Source organism: Sinohyriopsis cumingii, chromosome 17, assembly GCF_028554795.1.
Source record: "Sinohyriopsis cumingii isolate HCF-2022 chromosome 17, ASM2855479v2, whole genome shotgun sequence".
In the NCBI taxonomy this organism is placed as follows: domain Eukaryota; kingdom Metazoa; phylum Mollusca; class Bivalvia; order Unionida; family Unionidae; genus Sinohyriopsis; species Sinohyriopsis cumingii.
Window position 1 is genome coordinate 103,762,284 of NC_142977.1, and position 19,502 is coordinate 103,781,785.

The 19,502-nt window shown below is 33.7% G+C and overlaps 1 protein-coding gene across 1 annotated transcript in view; it reads right to left on the reverse strand.

Annotated features, from left to right (window-relative positions):
- LOC149779591 (cilia- and flagella-associated protein 221-like) overlaps positions 1-19,502 on the reverse strand; it is a 61,462-nt gene that overhangs the window by 19,837 nt on the left and 22,123 nt on the right. The window contains exons 7-13 of the mRNA XM_089940355.1: positions 18,590-18,737; positions 17,244-17,355; positions 14,014-14,063; positions 12,114-12,266; positions 9,125-9,217; positions 4,790-4,885; positions 320-416 (exon numbers count right to left, since the gene is read on the reverse strand). Coding sequence (XP_089796481.1) covers positions 320-416; positions 4,790-4,885; positions 9,125-9,217; positions 12,114-12,266; positions 14,014-14,063; positions 17,244-17,355; positions 18,590-18,737 — 749 coding nt within the window. The remainder of the gene's footprint in view (positions 1-319; positions 417-4,789; positions 4,886-9,124; positions 9,218-12,113; positions 12,267-14,013; positions 14,064-17,243; positions 17,356-18,589; positions 18,738-19,502) is intronic.

Consider the following 19,502-nt stretch of genomic DNA (forward strand, 5'->3'; position numbering starts at 1 on the left):
AGCAGATCCGCCCATACGCAAGTGTATGCATTTGGGTTATCCCCCTTCCCCCGCCATGCATATGTACTAAACGCATGGCCCATAATCGAGACCAAAAGATACCAAATACTGGTATAGAGGAAAAAGTTAAAATGGGGATAGAGAGTGGGCTAACTGAGACCCAAAAATAATAAATGCTGGTATATTTGTTAATGGCAGTTAATCTGGATTTTAACATTTAGGAAAATGAGAACCAAATGAATGGCAGGATGTTGCTTTGGCAAACAATAAAGAGGCAAAATACTTAGGTAGTACTTTAAAATATTGAATATTTTCCTACCTGTCAATATTCCTGAATAGGATTTCTTTTTATGCCAGTCAACAATTACTTTTCGTAAGGGTTTCAATTTAAACTCTGCTCGTTGTCGAATGATTACCTGAAAAAAACAGCAGAACAATTTAAGTGACAGGTATTTTTTAAAAATAATACAAAAAAATCTATCAAATACCTGAAGCTACTGTTCTCAAAATAATTGATCCCATTACTATCACTAGTTCTATTACTATGTAATTTTTATGTCAACAGTTATAAATATCAACAGTTATAAATATGTACAGTAGGGTGGATTGCACCAGGATCTAAATGCTACCCACCTATATAAAACAATACTTCCAAAAGTGGAAAATAAATCATTGGTAGGCATCTTTTCCCTGAATATCATTTTGAATAGAAGAATCCTACTTTGCAAAATGCAGAAAACTTTAAAATTCATGAGTGCCTTTTTATTTTGGAGAAATATATATAAATATGATGCAATTATATGACACGTGCAGTTGCAGTGTTGCATACAGGACTACATAAACGATGAAGAGCTCCATCTACTTGTTCCAGAAATGGTTGGAGCAGTACAAATGTAAGGGTGATTTGACCTAAGTAAAAAAAATCATTAATTATGTTTTTGCATAACAGGCCATTTCACCATGTTGCTTCTATTCTGGCTTTTAGCAAAGAAATCAGTAATTCTTGTGCTTGAATTTAGTCAAATTCTGTTCAGCAGCTATTTTAAAATACATTTTTAAGGTCTTTCTGTTTTGAGTAAAAGTGGTCATATTTGATGATGAATTGTAAAAATATAAAAGACCAAGATCCTTTGTGTCAAATCTGGTCTTATAACAAGTTGTTTAAACAGTTTTCTAATTTTAGTAATGTTGGCCATATCTGATGACAAATCAGCACTATTTGAACAAAATTGAAAATCTTCATGAAAGGACATTTTCAGCCTAATCTGATGACAAATCAATGCTAATAGATCTTCATGAAAGGATGGGATGAAACTGGTCTAGTGATATTGAGAAAAGGTAAAAAATGGCAGATGTAGACACATGACAGGGATGGAGGTTGTGTACCCGATGCCAGACCATTTAACATCTTACATGGCATTCAGTCAGGGATGGAGGATGTGTACCCGATGCCTGACCATACAACATCTTACATGGCGTACAGTCAGGGATGGAGGATGTGTACCCGATGCCAGACCATACAACATCTTACATGGCATACAGCCAGGTGAGCTAAAATTAATTAGGATCAATACATTAATTTTAAGTATAGATGAATCTCCTAATTTCTTTTGTTGCATTTGTACACATTGTAAAAACTAATCCAAGGTTAAAAATGTCATTTTTTTAAACCTGAGTTCTGACAGAGACAATCTTAAATCTGAGAAGCTTTCAGAATTCTAGCATGTTTCACCACATGGCATTTAGAAGGTGCAGTGAAAGCTCTGAATCAAGGAATCAAAGTGTGAATGTCAAAGAGAATCTTAAGTTGGAAGAGTTTTCTGATTTCAAGCAAGTTGCACCACATAGAATATTCTTGTAATTTTTGTGCCCTTTCATATTTTGCACACATCTGATTCATCAAAGTCAAAATTAATTTTTATTTTCTACTTAGAAGTTTATTTGATGACTGAATGTTTGCAATTTTTCTACAAAAGAAGCCTAAAACCTAAAACAATATTGTGTTTGAAAAGCAATGCATATTATTATCTATATTTAATTTCCATTGTTTGTTAGTTATTCATTATATGCTATGGATAATTGTATTTTGGACTTGACCTTGTCAAGTTCATTTTCTACATAACCTGAATCATTGATTTGGGTTTTGTAAACATGTTTATCTCAATCTTGAGTCCAGAACATTGGAAATTCCCCATGAAATGCTGAGTCTACCTACTGTTTACCATATTTTATATTATAATTTTAGTAGCAAACTTTTTAATTATTATTAAGATTTTATCATGCAAACATTTGGAACCTTCCAGAATCAAACTTTCCATTAGGTAATAGTTTTATTTTAGAAAATGCTAATTGTGCCCAGAGACCAAGTAGAGCACGATATAATCTCATTTATCTAGGAATTATTCATTTGTGCTGTATGATCTGATCATAATCAGTTGTATTATTGACATGTCCAGTATTTCATTTGGGCTGGAATTTATTTGTTCAAATTATTAATTCAAGTTACTCTTCTCTGGAAATACAAAGTGCTGAAAAATAACATTCTTGGAAATAAAGACTTGGATATATAGTTAAATTCAAAGAAGGATTATTCTTGGACTGTATTATTGTGATTCAACAAAAGTCTGTTTGCACATCACTACAATACAGGCCATCGCAGACACGTCAACACTTCCAGCATTGGAAATAATTACGGAATACCATGCAAGTTTATTCAGAACTTTAATTATTAGAACTTGTGTTAGAAATTCAAGAATTATTTGAGATTTAATTCGCAATACCATAAGTTCTTTTTACATTTTCACCTTGTATTCTAGACAAATAATTGTTGAACTTTACAAAGCTTGTTGCTTCACACTCTGTTCTATTACTTATTTTAAGACAATATTTTCAAAATACATATGATATTGTGATAAAACAGCGAAAATAAAGCAGAAAATCTGTATTAGTATTTGTTATTATAGGTCATTCAATGCTTTTTTCAGAAGACATGATTATTCTGTTCATATAAGCTCTGTGTTGTGTAAATCAAATTTAGTTGTGAGTGAAAAAATAAGTGAAATAATCAGGCCCAAATTAACTTTTCCATCTGAGTACTAATTTTTGAGCATAAATATACAGAACTTGTGTGACTTCATCTTGGCAGCAGTTTTCATTTGTGGTCACATGATTCCAGTTTAAAATACTGTATACTTCCTGAGATTAAATCATCTTCTCTACAGAGATAACATTATATCCCACCTTTTTCTCCCCAGTCTAACTTTCATGGAAATTAACACTGTTTACTAATCAACATATTGATTTTTGAATTTTTTGTGCGACTTGTGCTGCTTGGTATATGTTTTCAATCTTTCTCTGTTTCATTTAATGTTTATTTATGTTAGCATATATGGAACAGTGCAATGCCAGGTGCTACCCATGTTTCTTAATCAGTGTCACCTTTGTACACACTGACAGAAAATGTCCAATCTTGAATCAGTGTAACAACTATAATAGTTGGCAATGAGAAAAGATCGGACTAACTGCTGCCTAACTACAGGAAATGTATATGCACTTACTGATAATGGGTAATCTTCTCTGGTAGGAATGTGATCATGACTCTACTGGCAGAAAAACAACACAGCATTTTAAATGATCTTTCTTGGGATTTATACTAATTAGAGTTTAATGGATATAAATATTGTGAATATCCCAGTATAAATTATCTCCCTTTGAAACTGATTTGTTGTTGTTGTTGTTGTTGTTGTTGTCGGGTTTAATGCCATTTTTCAGCACACGATAGGCTATACATGGCGGCCAGTATAAATGGTGGAGGATGAACCTGGGAAAACCCCCAGAAAGAACCACCGACCCACGAGAAGCTACTGGCAGGCTTTCTCACATAACCAAATTGGCTGAATCTGAGACTTGAACCCATGTAGACAGAGGTGAGATGGCAGTGATCCGTAACGGAGAGCACTTTAGACCACTCGGCCACTTGGGGCCCCTCCCCTTTGAAACTGAAGCATTAGGGTATGTATTATGTATAATTTCTTTTTCCTTTAGCTGTATTATTACTGTTTTTTTTGTTAATAAAATCTTCAGCCAAATCAGGACTATTGGTACTTGGAGCAAATGGCATGAAGAAGGGGTGAAATTTCTCTCATTTTGGGGCACATTTTATTTAGATAATGAGGTGTACAAATAAAAATGTGAAGATGGAACAATCTGTGCTATACTTATCTGTTTTTGAACTTATCTATTTCAATACATTTGGATGTAAGCAAATTCAAGTAAGATACGTTGTACTAGCACATGCTTTAGTGCATATGTACATACTAGTACATGCTTTAGCGCATATGTACATACTAGTGCATGCTTAAGTGCAATTACATCCGATGCACATGAATTTTAATATTTATAATGATGTAGACATTTTGTGGTCATCAGAGTTGGGTCCTGTATTTTTTTGTGTATATGGTAACTGATAAATAACTTTTGTATACATGATCTTTCTTAATTCTGAAAAAATATTTATTTCTTCCTGTACAATTTTTTTTACAAGAAATATGATACGATTCAGAAGATGTAGTGGAGGTTTTGCATACAGGTCTCTCAAATATTGTCCTTTGTGGGCAGGTATTCATTATATTATGTGGTTGAAAACTGAGAGATAATAAATATTGTCCTTTGTGGGCAGGTATTCATTATATTATGTGGTTGAAAGCTGACAGATAATAAAGAAAATAGCTTCTAACAAATTTTCTTTTATGAGAAGGTGTGAAATATATGACTTCAATCTAATACCAACCCTTCTGGCTGCCTGGGCAAATCTGTCCAATGCTGAGTGTCTCACTGCCCACATGTTATTAGAGTACAAATCAAACTGTGCTCCCTCAGATGCCAGCTGTAAAACAGAAATGGGATTATCAGGGCTAATGGAAAAGTACCTATTTTATTCATTGCAAGATAACTGATGACTGCCAGACTAAAACTAAAATGACAAGTAATGATCAGGTAAAACCCATGTGAGTGAGAGTATGCAAATATGGCAACAGTCATACTGTTGTAAGCACAATAAAACCTGTAGCAGTCTTTAATATTAACAAATATTAATTCAAGCATGTAAGTACTTGACTTTTGATCAACCAACATAAATCAAGCATTTCATTAATGACTTTGTGCAACTGAGCAATGAAATGCTTTCATTGATGATAGAGTTATTAAAAGTATTTTATATAAAATAACTGGTGAGGTTGTACAAACAATGTCTCTGCTGTTACATATGGATTCTGGTATTCAGTGGTAATGTCTCTGCTGTTACATATGGATTTTGGTATTCAGTGGTAACGTTTCTGCTGTTACATATGGATATTGGTATTCAGTGGCAATGTCTCTGCTGTTACATGTGGATATTGGTATTCAGTGGTAATGTCTCTGCTGTTACATATGGATATAGGTATTCAGTGGTAATGTCTCTGCCTGTTACATATGGATATTGGTATTCAGTGGTAATGTCTCTGCTGTTACATATGGATACTGGTATTCAGTGGTAATGTCTCTGCTGTTACATAAGGATATTGGTATTCAGTGGTAATGTCTCTGCTGTTACATATGGATATTGGTATTCAGTGGTAATGTCTCTGCTGTTTCATATGGATATTGGTATTCAGTGGTAATGTCTCTGCTGTTACATAGGATATTGGTATTCAGTTGTAATGTCTCTGCTGTTACATATGGATATTAGTATTCAGTGGTAATGTCTCTGCTGTTACATATGGATTTTGGTATTCAGTGGCAATGTCTCTGCTGTTAAATGCAGTTTATGGTATTCAGTCTTAATGTCTCTACTTTTACATGCAGCGTTGGGTTCAGTGCCACTATCATAAGAACAATTCCCTGCCACTGTGCAGATAATGAAAATATACACTGTAGGTTTACCTATGTTCATTAAAAGTTATCTCAGACACTTTTTGCTGAACCATACTATAAAAGGTCTATTCATAGATACTGTTCTCATATAACATCTTCTCCCTTAATAATAACTCATAATCGCCTCCTATGAAAATGCTAGAGGGGAATTCCCCTCTGTGTAAAAATCCTGGTGAAATCACTGGACAGGAAGGGATACATCATATCAGCAATTGTTTCTGACCTGAAATACTGTAGGTTTCTAAGTGCATGTAAGGATGTGAATTTATATGCATTTTTTTAAACACAATTACAATGCTCCCTTCATTTAACACTGTAAGTGGGAGCCATAAAATCAAATAGAATACCAAGGATGTGTAACAAGGATGTACCATAACTGTGCATACAATTTTTATTTATGTGAAATTACAAAAAAATTGGTTCGTATCAACCAAGAATTAAAATTAAGTAAAATAATTCCATTGGCATTGAATTTTTTTGTTTAAATAATTGAATAAGAGTAGTAGTTTTCCTAAGGCAGTATGATCAGGTAAGATATTTAAAGAAGAAACAACAACCATCAAAATCATTGTTTTTTAATTGTTCTATTAGTAAAATAATGACGTCGTGACTTCAATGCAAATAACAGTGAAATTTCTGTTCAATCTTGAACAAATCTCAGCATGCCATTGGTAATTCTGGAATTTTGAGTTCACTATAAACTTTGGAATTTGCTTCTCCATAAAGGACAAAACTGGTGAAACAAATCTTTTTATGCGCTGAGTACTCCTTTCACTTGCATCCCTTGCTATCATTGATAAAACCACTGATGACTGTTAGATAGTTTAATTATGAAACCTTCATAATAATATTAATAACAATGTCGAATTAGCCAACTGAAATGAGTTGACCAGACACACTAAAATGATAGATAGCTCTTACGTGGATAGGATTTGCAGGCATTTACCATTTTTTTTTGTATCCACACACATTATTTTATTTGGTACAAAAGATAGATATAACATGGTACTCCAAAGCAGGTCTCTTTTAATTGATTGTAACAATACAACAAACACTTCCACAAATCAAAGATCTAAACACAGCCTGCACTTAAATAAGTTCTCAGAAAGACTTGCAGACATAGATGTGATAGTAGATTGACACTTTTCATGTTTGAATACAAAAGGGCATAATGCAACTTCAAACTGAACCCCCATTAATATACTGAATTTGGTATTTATTTCTTAAAGTGCTGCCACCAGTACGCATTATCCCCATTTTCATGGATTGAAAAATCATTGAATATTGTTATTTACAGTGTTGAGAGAATTTAAAAATTTTTTAAACAAAAGATGCCTTCTTATTAAAAGTTGTGATTTTCATGATGATGATTCCAATTTAAAATGCTATTTTTGACGATAAAACGAGTGATATATCAAAAGCTTCATTGACCAGTTTTGACTCCATGTTTCTTCATGTTCAACAAATGAGCAAATATTTTTGGTATTTTCTATTTACATAAAAATGGGATCTATGCCTTACCTGGCATAAAAGTGCATTCTCTAATTATGAAGGGAGATGCATATTATGTTTCAATGTAGTGATCATTTTCAGACAATTTAGTTGCTCGTCTAGTTTTACAGACTGGACAGTGGTCACTTACTGGCACATTAACTTCATTTAGTTATCAGGTTTTTTAGTATAGATATGATCAATGACTGTAGCACTTTTATCTTTTACTCTAGTTGGAGTTTTAATTATTTTGGTAAAGCTGTAAGTTACAAAACACTTATCCATTACAATGGTGCAATTTCTGCACAGGCAAAGTTATAATCACCTACCATGATAGTTTCTAAAAGACATAAGCATAATTCCAAGTCTGATAATAAGTGGATCAGAAAAATGACCTCAGGTTTGGTATCAAGCTTGGCCAATCAGATGCAAGATTACCTCTTTTCTACACCTGGATTTTGCTAATTATCTAACCAGTCCAAAATCTTGATGATATAGGTATATATCCCATGTCTGATCAAAATCAGATCAGAATCCTGGCCTCCCAAGTGGTAAAGAGGTCAGCCAATCAGATGCAAGATTACCTCTTTTCTACACTTGGATTTTGCTAATTATCTACAGGTCAGCCAATCAGATGCAAGATTACCTCATTCAAAGGCATGGATCATGCTCTTTAATTAACCCATAAAAGATCTTGATAATACAAGTACATCTTTAAGCTTGATCAAATCTGATCAAAAATGTGGCTTCAAGAGTGGTAATAAGCTCAGCCAATCATATGGAAATTCGACTCATTCATATGCATGGATCTCTCTCACTATCAGACTTGTCCAAGATCTTAATGTTATAAGCATGTAATCATTCCAATTTTGAATTAAAACAGATCAGAAATATGACCTCCAGAGTGATAAAAAGCTCAGCCAATCCAGTGCAAGAGCACCTTATTAATATGAGTGTATCTTGCACACTACTGAACTCATCCAAGATCTTAATGATATAAGCATATAAACAATTCCAATCAAAACTGAATCAGAAATATGGACTACAGTGTTGGCCAATCAGATGTAAGATCACCTCGTTAATATGCATGGATCATTAAACTTGTCTGAGATTCTGATTATATGATTCCACATTCCAAGTTCAACTGAAATTGGATCAGAAATATGGACTCCACTGAGAAACAAGCGAATATTAACAGACAGACCATGTACAACATATGATGGGCAACAGACAACACATGATGGATGCAGGGCCATACCATAAGCACACTTTGCCTTGAAGCCATATGAGCCAATAATAGTGGACAGAAGAATTTGTCACATAACATCTTTAACTCTGCTCTGGAATAGTATTCCAGTTGAGATTAGAAATGCCCACTCTAATTCCTTCTTCCAAACCCAATATATCCAGTGGCTTCAGAGGTGCAGCTAAAATAAATAAATTCCTTTGTATGAGGGCCTCAATGTAGATTAGTTCTTAACTATATGTGTTACCCTCTTTAAATAAGGTCATTATTATTATTATTATTATTATTATTAACTGACAGTTTCAAGGACCAAATTTAAATTCTCAGCATTGCAAACATTAAGCTTCACCAATGAGCTCTCAGACAAATAATAATAAAAATAAAATAATAAATGATTATAAAATTAACACATGTCATTGCTTTGCATTAAATTTTTGGAATGGAACATTCATTAGCAAGCGAAGTTTTTATACAAACCTGATTCATATCTCTTAATGTTCGCCTAAAGACGCAGGAGGTACATGTCCTCTTGTACTCATTCTCAGGAATAGGATCACCACGCCTCTGAAACTGAAAAAAAAGGGAAAAGAGTGTTCTGCAGTGAGGTCTTGTATATATAAATGCTAGTTACATTGACAGAGTGACTTGGTATTAATCTGGATAAAGACAATCAAATCCTGCCCATGAATTTTGATCTCAGGAAAGGTATTTCTCTTCTTATATCAGAGATGCCATGATTACCAGGAATCAGTGGATTAATTTATCAAAATCTATGAACTGATGAAGCCTGTCTGGGATGCATAAAACATCCTTTATAAGTAAATAAACTTCTGTACAAGCATTATCATATAAGCCTACACATACCTGTAGACAATAATAATCAAGGTTCAGTGAGAATAAATACAGCCATCTATTCCTCTAATTCATGAGCCTAGATTTCCTTCAATATTTTGGTACACATTAATCACAAACTTTAGTTTTAAAGAGGAATTATCCAATTATCCTAATTTTTCTTTTTCCTTCATCTCTGTTACCATTTTTGACCTGTTTAAAGTTTAATCAAATGGTTTCTTAGTATTTGTATTTTTATTATTCACTGAGATAATTCATTCTGTGTACCTGCTTGAGATTTTAGTCCTCAAGTATTTTTCTCCCTACTTGTTGTCGACAAGAAAAATGCCCGTTAAATTTTTTATCCCATGCATTTTTTATTTCCTAGAATTTCAACAAATATAATTCGGAATGAAGAATTTTTAAGAACAATTTGCAATAATTCTGCAAAATCAAGAATGACTGGTATCTGAAATTTGCTATACCTATATATTTAATTGTTATTTATCTATCTCTTCTGTAACCGAGCAAGTTTTTGAAAATAAACTGGCTAATACATAATACCGACATAACTATAAGTACTAGATTGTTTTCACAATTTTTTATGTCAATAGTGACAGCATAAAAAGTCTAGTTTACAGTACCGTAGTATCGTAAATTTTCGTGGGGGACCAATGTTCATGGTTTTTCGTTGTTGAACTACGAATTTAAAAGCCCAATGAAAAATGAGCTTCATAGGATGATGACCCCCCACCCATTTTCTTACAGTGTTTCATTCCTAGAGATTAACACAGATACTAGTATTTAATAAATCAAGGTTAATACTGTAATCTGGTAATTAAATATTAGCTTTACATGTGTTTGTTTTATTTATTATTTTAACCTTTTGAAACAAGAATTATAAATCATTTTATATTGTTTCAATGCACACGTTCAATAAAGGTATCTGATAGCTGTAATTTTACATTCATTGCCTTAAATCGATATGTGAGGTAAGTAAGGATAAAGAGAAAATAGAGACAAAGCATAAGGTATTCAAACAATAGTAATACTGAAAATGAAAGAAAAAATAATACAAAATAACAGTATATGAAAATGAAATTCAATACTTATTCAAATTGATCCTTCATTCGAGTACAACTGTTGTTGAAACATTTAAATCCTTCTGAAAGCACATTTCATTTTATCCATGCATTTTTAATCCAAAAGAACAACAATCCTGTAAAATATTATAACTATTTTTTGAAACACTATTATTAATGAAACACTATGTATATACACTAATTACAGTAGAGTATTAAAGCTCACACTTCACTGATTTTTGGACAAAGCCACTGTATCAACATCGTGTCATTCAAGTCACATGGTACTCACAAATGCTTCTCAGGTAAATAATCCCCAAATTGTTGAATTAAACAAGTCCAGCTTTCTCAAAACCACTGATAATTAGGTCTGATATTTCACTCATGTCACATGAGCTGCATTTATCCATTCAGTGGGGGGGTGGGGTCCTAAGTTGAATTTTACCAATCTTAAGCCACCGTGTTAACGCCAAGATCATCAGAAAGTACTGATGGTGCAACCTGATGGACATTGGTTTAGGCAAGAGATCATTCATATGTACTTTAATAACCAATTGGCCTAGTGTTGTTGGCTGAGTCGGCTTTGTTTGAAAACATGACGAAAGCGATTAATCTTGACAGGTGTTTTATTTATGCTCATATAGAAGGAAGTATTGTTTTAGTGTTGTTGGCTGCGTTGGCTTTCACTGATGTTATTCACTTGGTCGAAAAACACGGCAAAAGTATTGAACTTGACAGGTCTTTGATTTGTGCTCATACAGGTGGTAGTATTGTTTTAAACATTAAAGTGACCGCCATTTGCGTTGGCATAGTTTTATTCTTTTGTATTCTTTATTTTGGGTATTTGCAGAGGTTAAACCATGAAATTAAATACCTAATAATATGCAAACTTTGACAGGCAAAACCACGAATTTAAGTATCCACGAAAATGGCTTTTTTTTTAACAAAACCAAGAAAATGAAGCCCAATGAAAACAAATGATACTACAGTATAAAGCATTGTTGCAAAGCCAGATTGTTGTTTATATACTAGTAATTTAGTTTATATATTGTAATCTGTAGTATGGCCTCTAAAGGTGTCATCAGGTGCACTTGTACAAGATATATATACTCCCTGATTTCATATATAAATGACGCTTTCCTCTTGTAAAAAATTCCATGCATTAACAACAGAATCCATCATATGCATTCGTATGTGACAGGGAAAACCCACCAGTGGGTTAGATTTGTTAGGCAGAAATGAAGCTTTGCCATGTTCCTGTGAACAATTGCTGATCTCATTGGTAAGATTTTCTTATCTCACACCAATCGAACATATTGTGGATTTTATTAATTCTACATGGCTTGTTCACATTGGCAAACTATGTCACACAAGGTTTGATATAAGAGAAACAAATGCTCCAAAGATCTACGTATTGTTTTTCCTGTACTTAGCAGAAAACCATGCCTAAAGAGGATGAACAAAGATGTAAAGTAAAATATCACTTTTACATAAAATAAAACCTAACGCAATTTCTTTCATTTTTCTTTCCTTTCTTTCTGAGGAAATCATACCCTATAAATGATCCATGCTTCATTTCTGCTGGCCAGGTTTTTGACTCGATCTTCGTTACTGATCTGCTTGTCTCCCAACTTGACTTGCCAACGCAGTTGGTTCTGTCGCTCCTCATATACATTCTGTCGCACCTGATGTTCAAATGCTGCCTCCTGCAACACAGAAGCTATGGATTTATCTGTTCAAATTTTTAAAAAATAGGATTTTTATACATTTATTCTTTTATGAATATCCTGAAACTGATTTTTGGACAGTCCAAACCTGCTGCAGTAAATCAGTGATAAAATAAATGTCATTTTTGACAGCATAAAGGATCCTGTTATGTGGAACCATGCAAAATGCCATAACATCTACAAAAAAATTCATAAATTTGTGGGCATAATGCTTTCACATTTGATAACTCCAAAACCTAAAATCTGGAATCCTTGGTAAAAAAATCTGGTATTTTGATGAAAAATTTGAATTTTTTATTGGTCCACCTGTCCTCATATTTAATGTAAAATTCAGTTTTTAAACAATATTTACAAGCAAACAGAATTAAGTCTTTATCTAAAATCAAGTTTAGTATGTGCTGTCAATCACATTAGGGTGAAAATGTGTCATGAAGTTCAATAATACATTTTTCCTACTTCCATCAAGTATAGTGGATATTTGGTAAATTCTGTTTCTGTGGAAGTGTTTTCATGATGTGTAATTTAAATATCAACTTCTCAGAGATATACATTTACAGAAGGAAGACCCTTTTAAACCTTTCGCAAGATGAAAAATGATGTATCTGATGTGGGTTGTATGTCTAATGTACTTCCATTATTAAATTTAAACAAAATATTGTATGCAATATGGATGGAATATATACGGAACTATGAAATGATTTCTAAAGGACTGTTTTGTTGTGTCATACAGAAATCAAAACATAGTTTTGAAAGATAATTGCATGATTAATTCTTGGGATCTGATTGGCTAATATTAGGGTTTATGTCAAGACAATAAGGGTTCTGGACTCTGGGATGCTACTACAAGTGGCAACAGTTATTACAATGGTTCCCACAGGAACTATTACTACACGTTTATGTCACATTACATCATGTGAAATATTAAATCCATTATTGCCTGTTCTCTTACAATGTGGCCATAAGCTTAGGCACTATGTCAAACAGCACTGCATTCATATGAAAAATTAACTCCCCATGACGTATATACTGCAGATACCTGAGATGCTAGTTTGCCCAAGCTACATTTATTTGTTTACAAAATCTTGCATGACTGAAGCAGCAAGGTTAATTAAATTAGCATAACAATATAGATGTCCCTTGCCAAATTTGGAATATTTATCACAAAACTCTTTGTGACAATAAAAAACCCACAAACACTTTTAAATCCTTAAATACAAGACTGCCCAACCACTGATACCGTTTGTTCCTTGCATACTAAGTGAGTATAAAACTGACTTTCTACACAGGATCAACAAGCATGATAATTCATTACATGTATCAAATTTATTGTGCTTCATATTGCTAAAATACTGATGCAGATTTAGGAATGGAAGGAGGTGGCAGAATGTAAGAGCAGAGAAGTCAGGTGGCCACCTAGATATTTAATCAGGATACAGAGGCAAAGCCAAAGACCGATACCTGTGTAAATAAGAGGGGAGTTAAAGTGGAAGCCATCATCTAAATCTGCTCTTTAAAGACATTTAAAATATTATAAATCCCTGCCTGATAAAAATGAAAATGTGCAAACAAAACACAAACTCCTGCCAAGATATCTCAATGGGTTAATAAAATTAAAAGAATATGTAGACACATGGATGGATGGATGGACAGGCTGATTCCAGGATACCTACCCAAACTTCATCTTGAAATTAAAATGCTTCAGTGCGATCAATTTATCTATACAAACCTTCATCTGTCTTGTAGCTGCCTTGGGCTTGGAATCTTTTGTCACAACAGCTGTAAAAAATAAATTGCTGTAAGACTTCATATGTACATGAAATCTATGTACAAGATGAAATATAGATCATACTGGATGATGGCATACATGTAACATAGCTTTAAGAACTCATATATACATCAAATTCATGTTCAAGATGAAATATAGCTCATACTGGATGATGGCATACATGTAACATAGCATTAAGAACTCATATGTACATGAAATCTATGTACAAGATGAAATATAGATCATATCAGACAATGACATACATGAAATATATGGTACTAAAAGGAAGAAAAGTAGGTCATTACAGCATAATTTTCATGGGTGTGAAAACTGTTTCTTAGAAATAATGTACTTGGCAATGCCAAGCTGTTTCATACTTGTATAAACAACAGCATGCCTCGAGTAAGTTTAAATTGATATTTGTCCTGAAGTACTAGTTTAGACTGTTGTATAATTTCTTCCCAATGTACCTCATTATTATTCAATTTGTCATCAGGACAAGAGGAATAATTTCCAGCAAATTTATCTCATCTTTATACAATCATTCATTGGAAATATGGACTTTTATCAAGCCTGGCACAGTGTAAGCTAAATTAAAATCAAAATACTCAAGCCTTGCACAGTGCACACTAAATTAGAATGCTCAAGCCTTGCATAGTGTACCATATTTACCGTATATGTTGGGACACCATACATTTATTTTAAAAGTAATTTTTTGTGCACTGTATGTTCTGGGACACATCGTTTTTTCGAGTCGTAAGTTGTGGGACACCTTTTAAATCATTCAAAAATTACATGTCGGAAATTGCACTCAAAAATAAATTTTATTAAAGAAAACTTTAAAAAAGAAAACGCTGTGAGTGTTGTTTGTTTACACTTTTCTTCCTAGATTTAAGAACAAGAGCTTAGGTAAGAATGAATCGTTTGTGTATATGAGATCTTTTTCTGTTCTAACGTATGCTTCAACAAAGTTTTTTTAAATTAAATGTCCAGGTTTATTTGCTGTTCATGCTCGTTACACGACTTATTTCGGCAAAATAACTACTGATGAGCAAGTATAAACTATTCACTGTAATTATGTAAAAATATATTCAGAGAGAGAGAGAGAAAAAAAGAGAGAGAGATACCGATAGATAGTGACGGTACAGAGTGATTGATAAACAAACTAATTCCGAAACCGAACATCTTTTATCTACACAGCAGTGATGTCTGACATAATCCAAGTACTGCTGAACAAACTTGAATGCCGCTAATATATTTAATTTAAATCCTTCAATCTGTCCAAATTCTTAATTGCCCACTCAACCTCCTCATGCTCAAATCTATCAAATTCATCCTCTTCACTGTCGCTGCCATCACATTCAGTAACTCTTATGATATTGTCCTCTCATCCATTCAAGTTATTGTTAACACCACAAACTTTAAATGATTTTTGGATCAGATCTGGCTTGTCCCGATGCGATTCGACTGCTTTCACAATCCAGTCCACAACTGTTTGTTTATCTGCACTCTTAATACTAGATGTGTTGTCATTTTCCTTGGAAAGGCCCTTTGCTGCTTTACGAATAAAATTTGTCCAGCTTTTTCTCATGTCAGACTTGACCGGTTTATTTACAATGACGTCTAGTGGCTGTAGCTTGGAGGTGCATCCACCCGGAATAATTGCAGGCACCATGTTATCCCTTCTCAAAGCCTGTTTTACAGTGTCTGTAATATGCACCCAGAATGAATCCATCACTAAAAGAGATTGTTCCTTTGCTGTATTCTTGAGATATATCTCTTTAATCCACTGCAGCATAACCTCCTCATCAACCCAACCCTTCTCCTGCACACATACAATCCATCTTTTTGGTGCCTGAATATCTTTTAGCTCCATCACACCACGAAAAATTATCATTGGCGGTAACACATCTCCTGCTGTGGAAACTGCAAGTACTAAGGTTAGATTCTTTTTATCTGCACCAGTCATGTGAATTCTCACACTTTTAACACCTTTCTTTTCAACAGTTTGTCCGGGAATGAGATCAAAGTACATAGGATTTCATCCATGTTAATTATCATCTTGTCTTCGAAATTGTCTTCTTCTCTTCTTGCCTTTATGAATGGGTCAGCAGATTAAGATAAATATCAAGCCCTGATGTCCAATCATCTTCCCATTTGTCATCTTGAGCAGATGACCAAATTGGTGTCATCCCCATTCCATAAGGAACCCCTCATCTTAAGTTTTGACATGATAAAAGCTGTTACTGACATTTCATCCTCTACACATTGCCTTCAAAAATGATCACTGAATCAATTGACCATATTTCTCTGGGAGACAATTCATTTAGAATGATCCAGGGTTCATACAGAATTCTGAATGATAAATTCAAAGACTTTTCCCAAACTTTCAAAGACCACAATTATAGATTTCCAAAAACTATTTTTGCTAACATTTAGTATACAAGATATGTTATATGAGAAAGCAATGAATGCAATATACTACAATATTGTTTAATGATGAAATGAAACTGAATGGGTCATCAAAATAAAGAAACCAGGAAAACCCGACTACATCTGAATCTAATAACCTTGGACAATTTTACATGTGATTATGGAATGAAATTAACATGTTTGGGTTTATTTCAAATTTCAAAGACTTTTAAAGACCTCAGGGTAATCTGCTCAATTTTCCCAAACTTTCAAGGCCTTGAAAATGCTACCTCATTTTTCCCAAACTATCAAAGACCTTCAAAGACTGAATGAACCCTGGAACCCTTGTATAAACCACATTCAGATCTCATTTATACAAGCACTGGTAGAAAAACACTAATCTACCTGAACACAGATCATCTGAACTCATGGACAAAAGAACACAAATATAATGATATGATAAAGGCACATTTTTCATTCTAAAGAAAATGAAGTTTGTGCATTGGGTACAACAAAACATGGAAAGCACAAGTAACGTGTGCAATTTGTATGCAACTGGGGTTTAAAAGGCTCTTGATCATTTCTGCAATAATCAAACAATTTCAAGATATGGCAGCAAACCTGTTGCTAAATGTAACCAGAACTCTCCAAAATGAATTCATCCATGATAATTTAATAACTGCACAAGCAAGTGTCGACAAAATAGAGCTTAAAGCAAAACATAATGCTGGCATCTACTCATACAGCAAAAACAACAGGAAGAAAAAGTAATTAGTTACCTTCTCGTAAATATTTGGCCTTTAATTTGCCTGGTTCTTGAGTAAGGACCTTCGCCACAGCATATGGAGTATCCAACTGGGCTGGAAACTTCAAACCTTGGTATTCTATTTCCTGTAATACAATCAGACTCAGTATTTTGATTTACTTGTAACTGGAACAAACAGGAGTATTGTGTACAGTATGTATACACCCAAACCATGTTTAATAGTTCTCTCTGCATGGAGATCATTGACTAACAAGTCTAAATGACCTTAATCCTTTTGGTCAAGGTTTGCAGACTTTAAATAAACTGTGTATAAATTATACATTTTCTAACACACTTGCCATTACCTTGACCTCTGACCTTTCTATCCCAAGAATCTAAAGGTTTCTAACTTATCTGAACTGCAAGTCAGCCACAATGTTTATCAAAGAACTTGCTCTAGAATAGAAATTATTGTGTGACACCTATTTTTCTTTGACTTATATTGACCCTGACCTAAAAATCAATACGGCTCATCCTCACCATAAGTGCAAGCACTTCACAAATTCTTGTTAAGGTAGGTGATATAGAACTAAAGTTATTGTGCAAGAACAATTTACCTTGTCCTTTCATTCTCTGACCCTGAAATCAATCATCTTCTTTCTTACCCAAAGTGAAACCCATCCACAAACTTTGGTGAAGGTACATGGGTATAAACTGAAACTTGTGCAGAAACCATGTTTCATTTTTTAGCTGGTGACATTGATCTTTGACCTTTTGACTTCAAAACAAAACTGTTCTACCTTACTGCAAGTGCAAAGCATACATAATGATTATTTAAAGTCTGTTATGTAAAACTAATGTTACTGTCTAGAAACTACTGTTCTTTTAGCCAGTGACCTTGACCTTTTCCAAAACTTGGAGGTTTTTTTCTTTCCTCAAATACACACCATTTAGAAAGTTGGGTAACTGTAGATGGCAGAGAACCTGAGCTTATTTTCATAAACACTATCAGGAACAGACAGAAAATGTTACAAGATGATACACCCCATCTTAGGATGATACAACTTCCCTGATGTTTTGTTTCAATCACTCTTCTATCATTTAGTTACTTTTTTCAAAACACAGCTGTGCATGGAAATGTGTGATTAATCTTTAACAAATGCTTTGTTGAAGATACTGGATGAAAACCTGAACAGAATACAGATAGAGATTATTGTCATTCCCATTTAAAGGAAAACCTGAATGGTTAAAAAGATATTGTATTTGGGATTAAAATAAGTGTCAAAATAAGTCAGATTACTTTAGAGCATTTAGTTGCTTTTGGTCTATTAATAATTAAAAGAATTTCTTCTCAAATACAACATGCTGTACATAACATACCTGGGGAACACCAACAACAGGTATAGTTGTTTCCTTTTGGATTTGCAACTTCTTTTTCTTTCTTGCTCGACCAAGAGGTGTGAGACTACGGGGATCAAGTATAGCAGTATCTTCACTAATGGTGGAATATTTGTTTTCTGTTATCTCCCTGAATAAACAGAAATAACTTTAAATTAAAAATATTTCTAATCTTTAATTATTACTATCTCATGAGGGAACTTTTGTATTAGAGTACTGTCTTGTGGTTATAGTACCAGAGCCTTGGATTTGGGCACTATAGCCCACCAGGCAATACCAGAGCCTTGGATTTGGGCACTGTACCCTACCAGTCAATACCAGAGACTTGGATTTGGGCACTTTACCCTACCAGTCAATACCAGAGCCTTGGATTTAGGCAGTATAGGGGGCACTCACCAGTTATTATGTACTTTTGAGAGAGTGACGTGTGTAAGGTGAAGTTGTTTGCATTTAAAACATGCACAATGGAGAGAATGTTGGCATACCTCTATACTACATTAATGTAATATGGATGATATTTCTTTGGATATTGTACTTTTGGAAATTGTACATGATTTAAACACACTGCTAACTAAAATGACTGCTCCCTTGTGCTAAAAAATCAACCTGAATTAGTCTAAAGTACACTATCTACAGCAGCAATTAAAACAGGGAAAATGAATTTTGGCAGACTAGACAATATCAGCTTCTGAAAGTGCAATGAATGAATTACCAAATATATAAAATGTAAAAAAAGTTATCAGCTCTTTTTTATACAATTTACCTCTGAAGTTCAGGAAGTGAAAATGACCAAGTGGAGCTAGCACTTTTTCGAAAGGTGCACATCTGGAGTAAGGCCAAGCTGTATACTCTATAACCCATATTACAACCATCAATCATGCACCTAAATATAGGG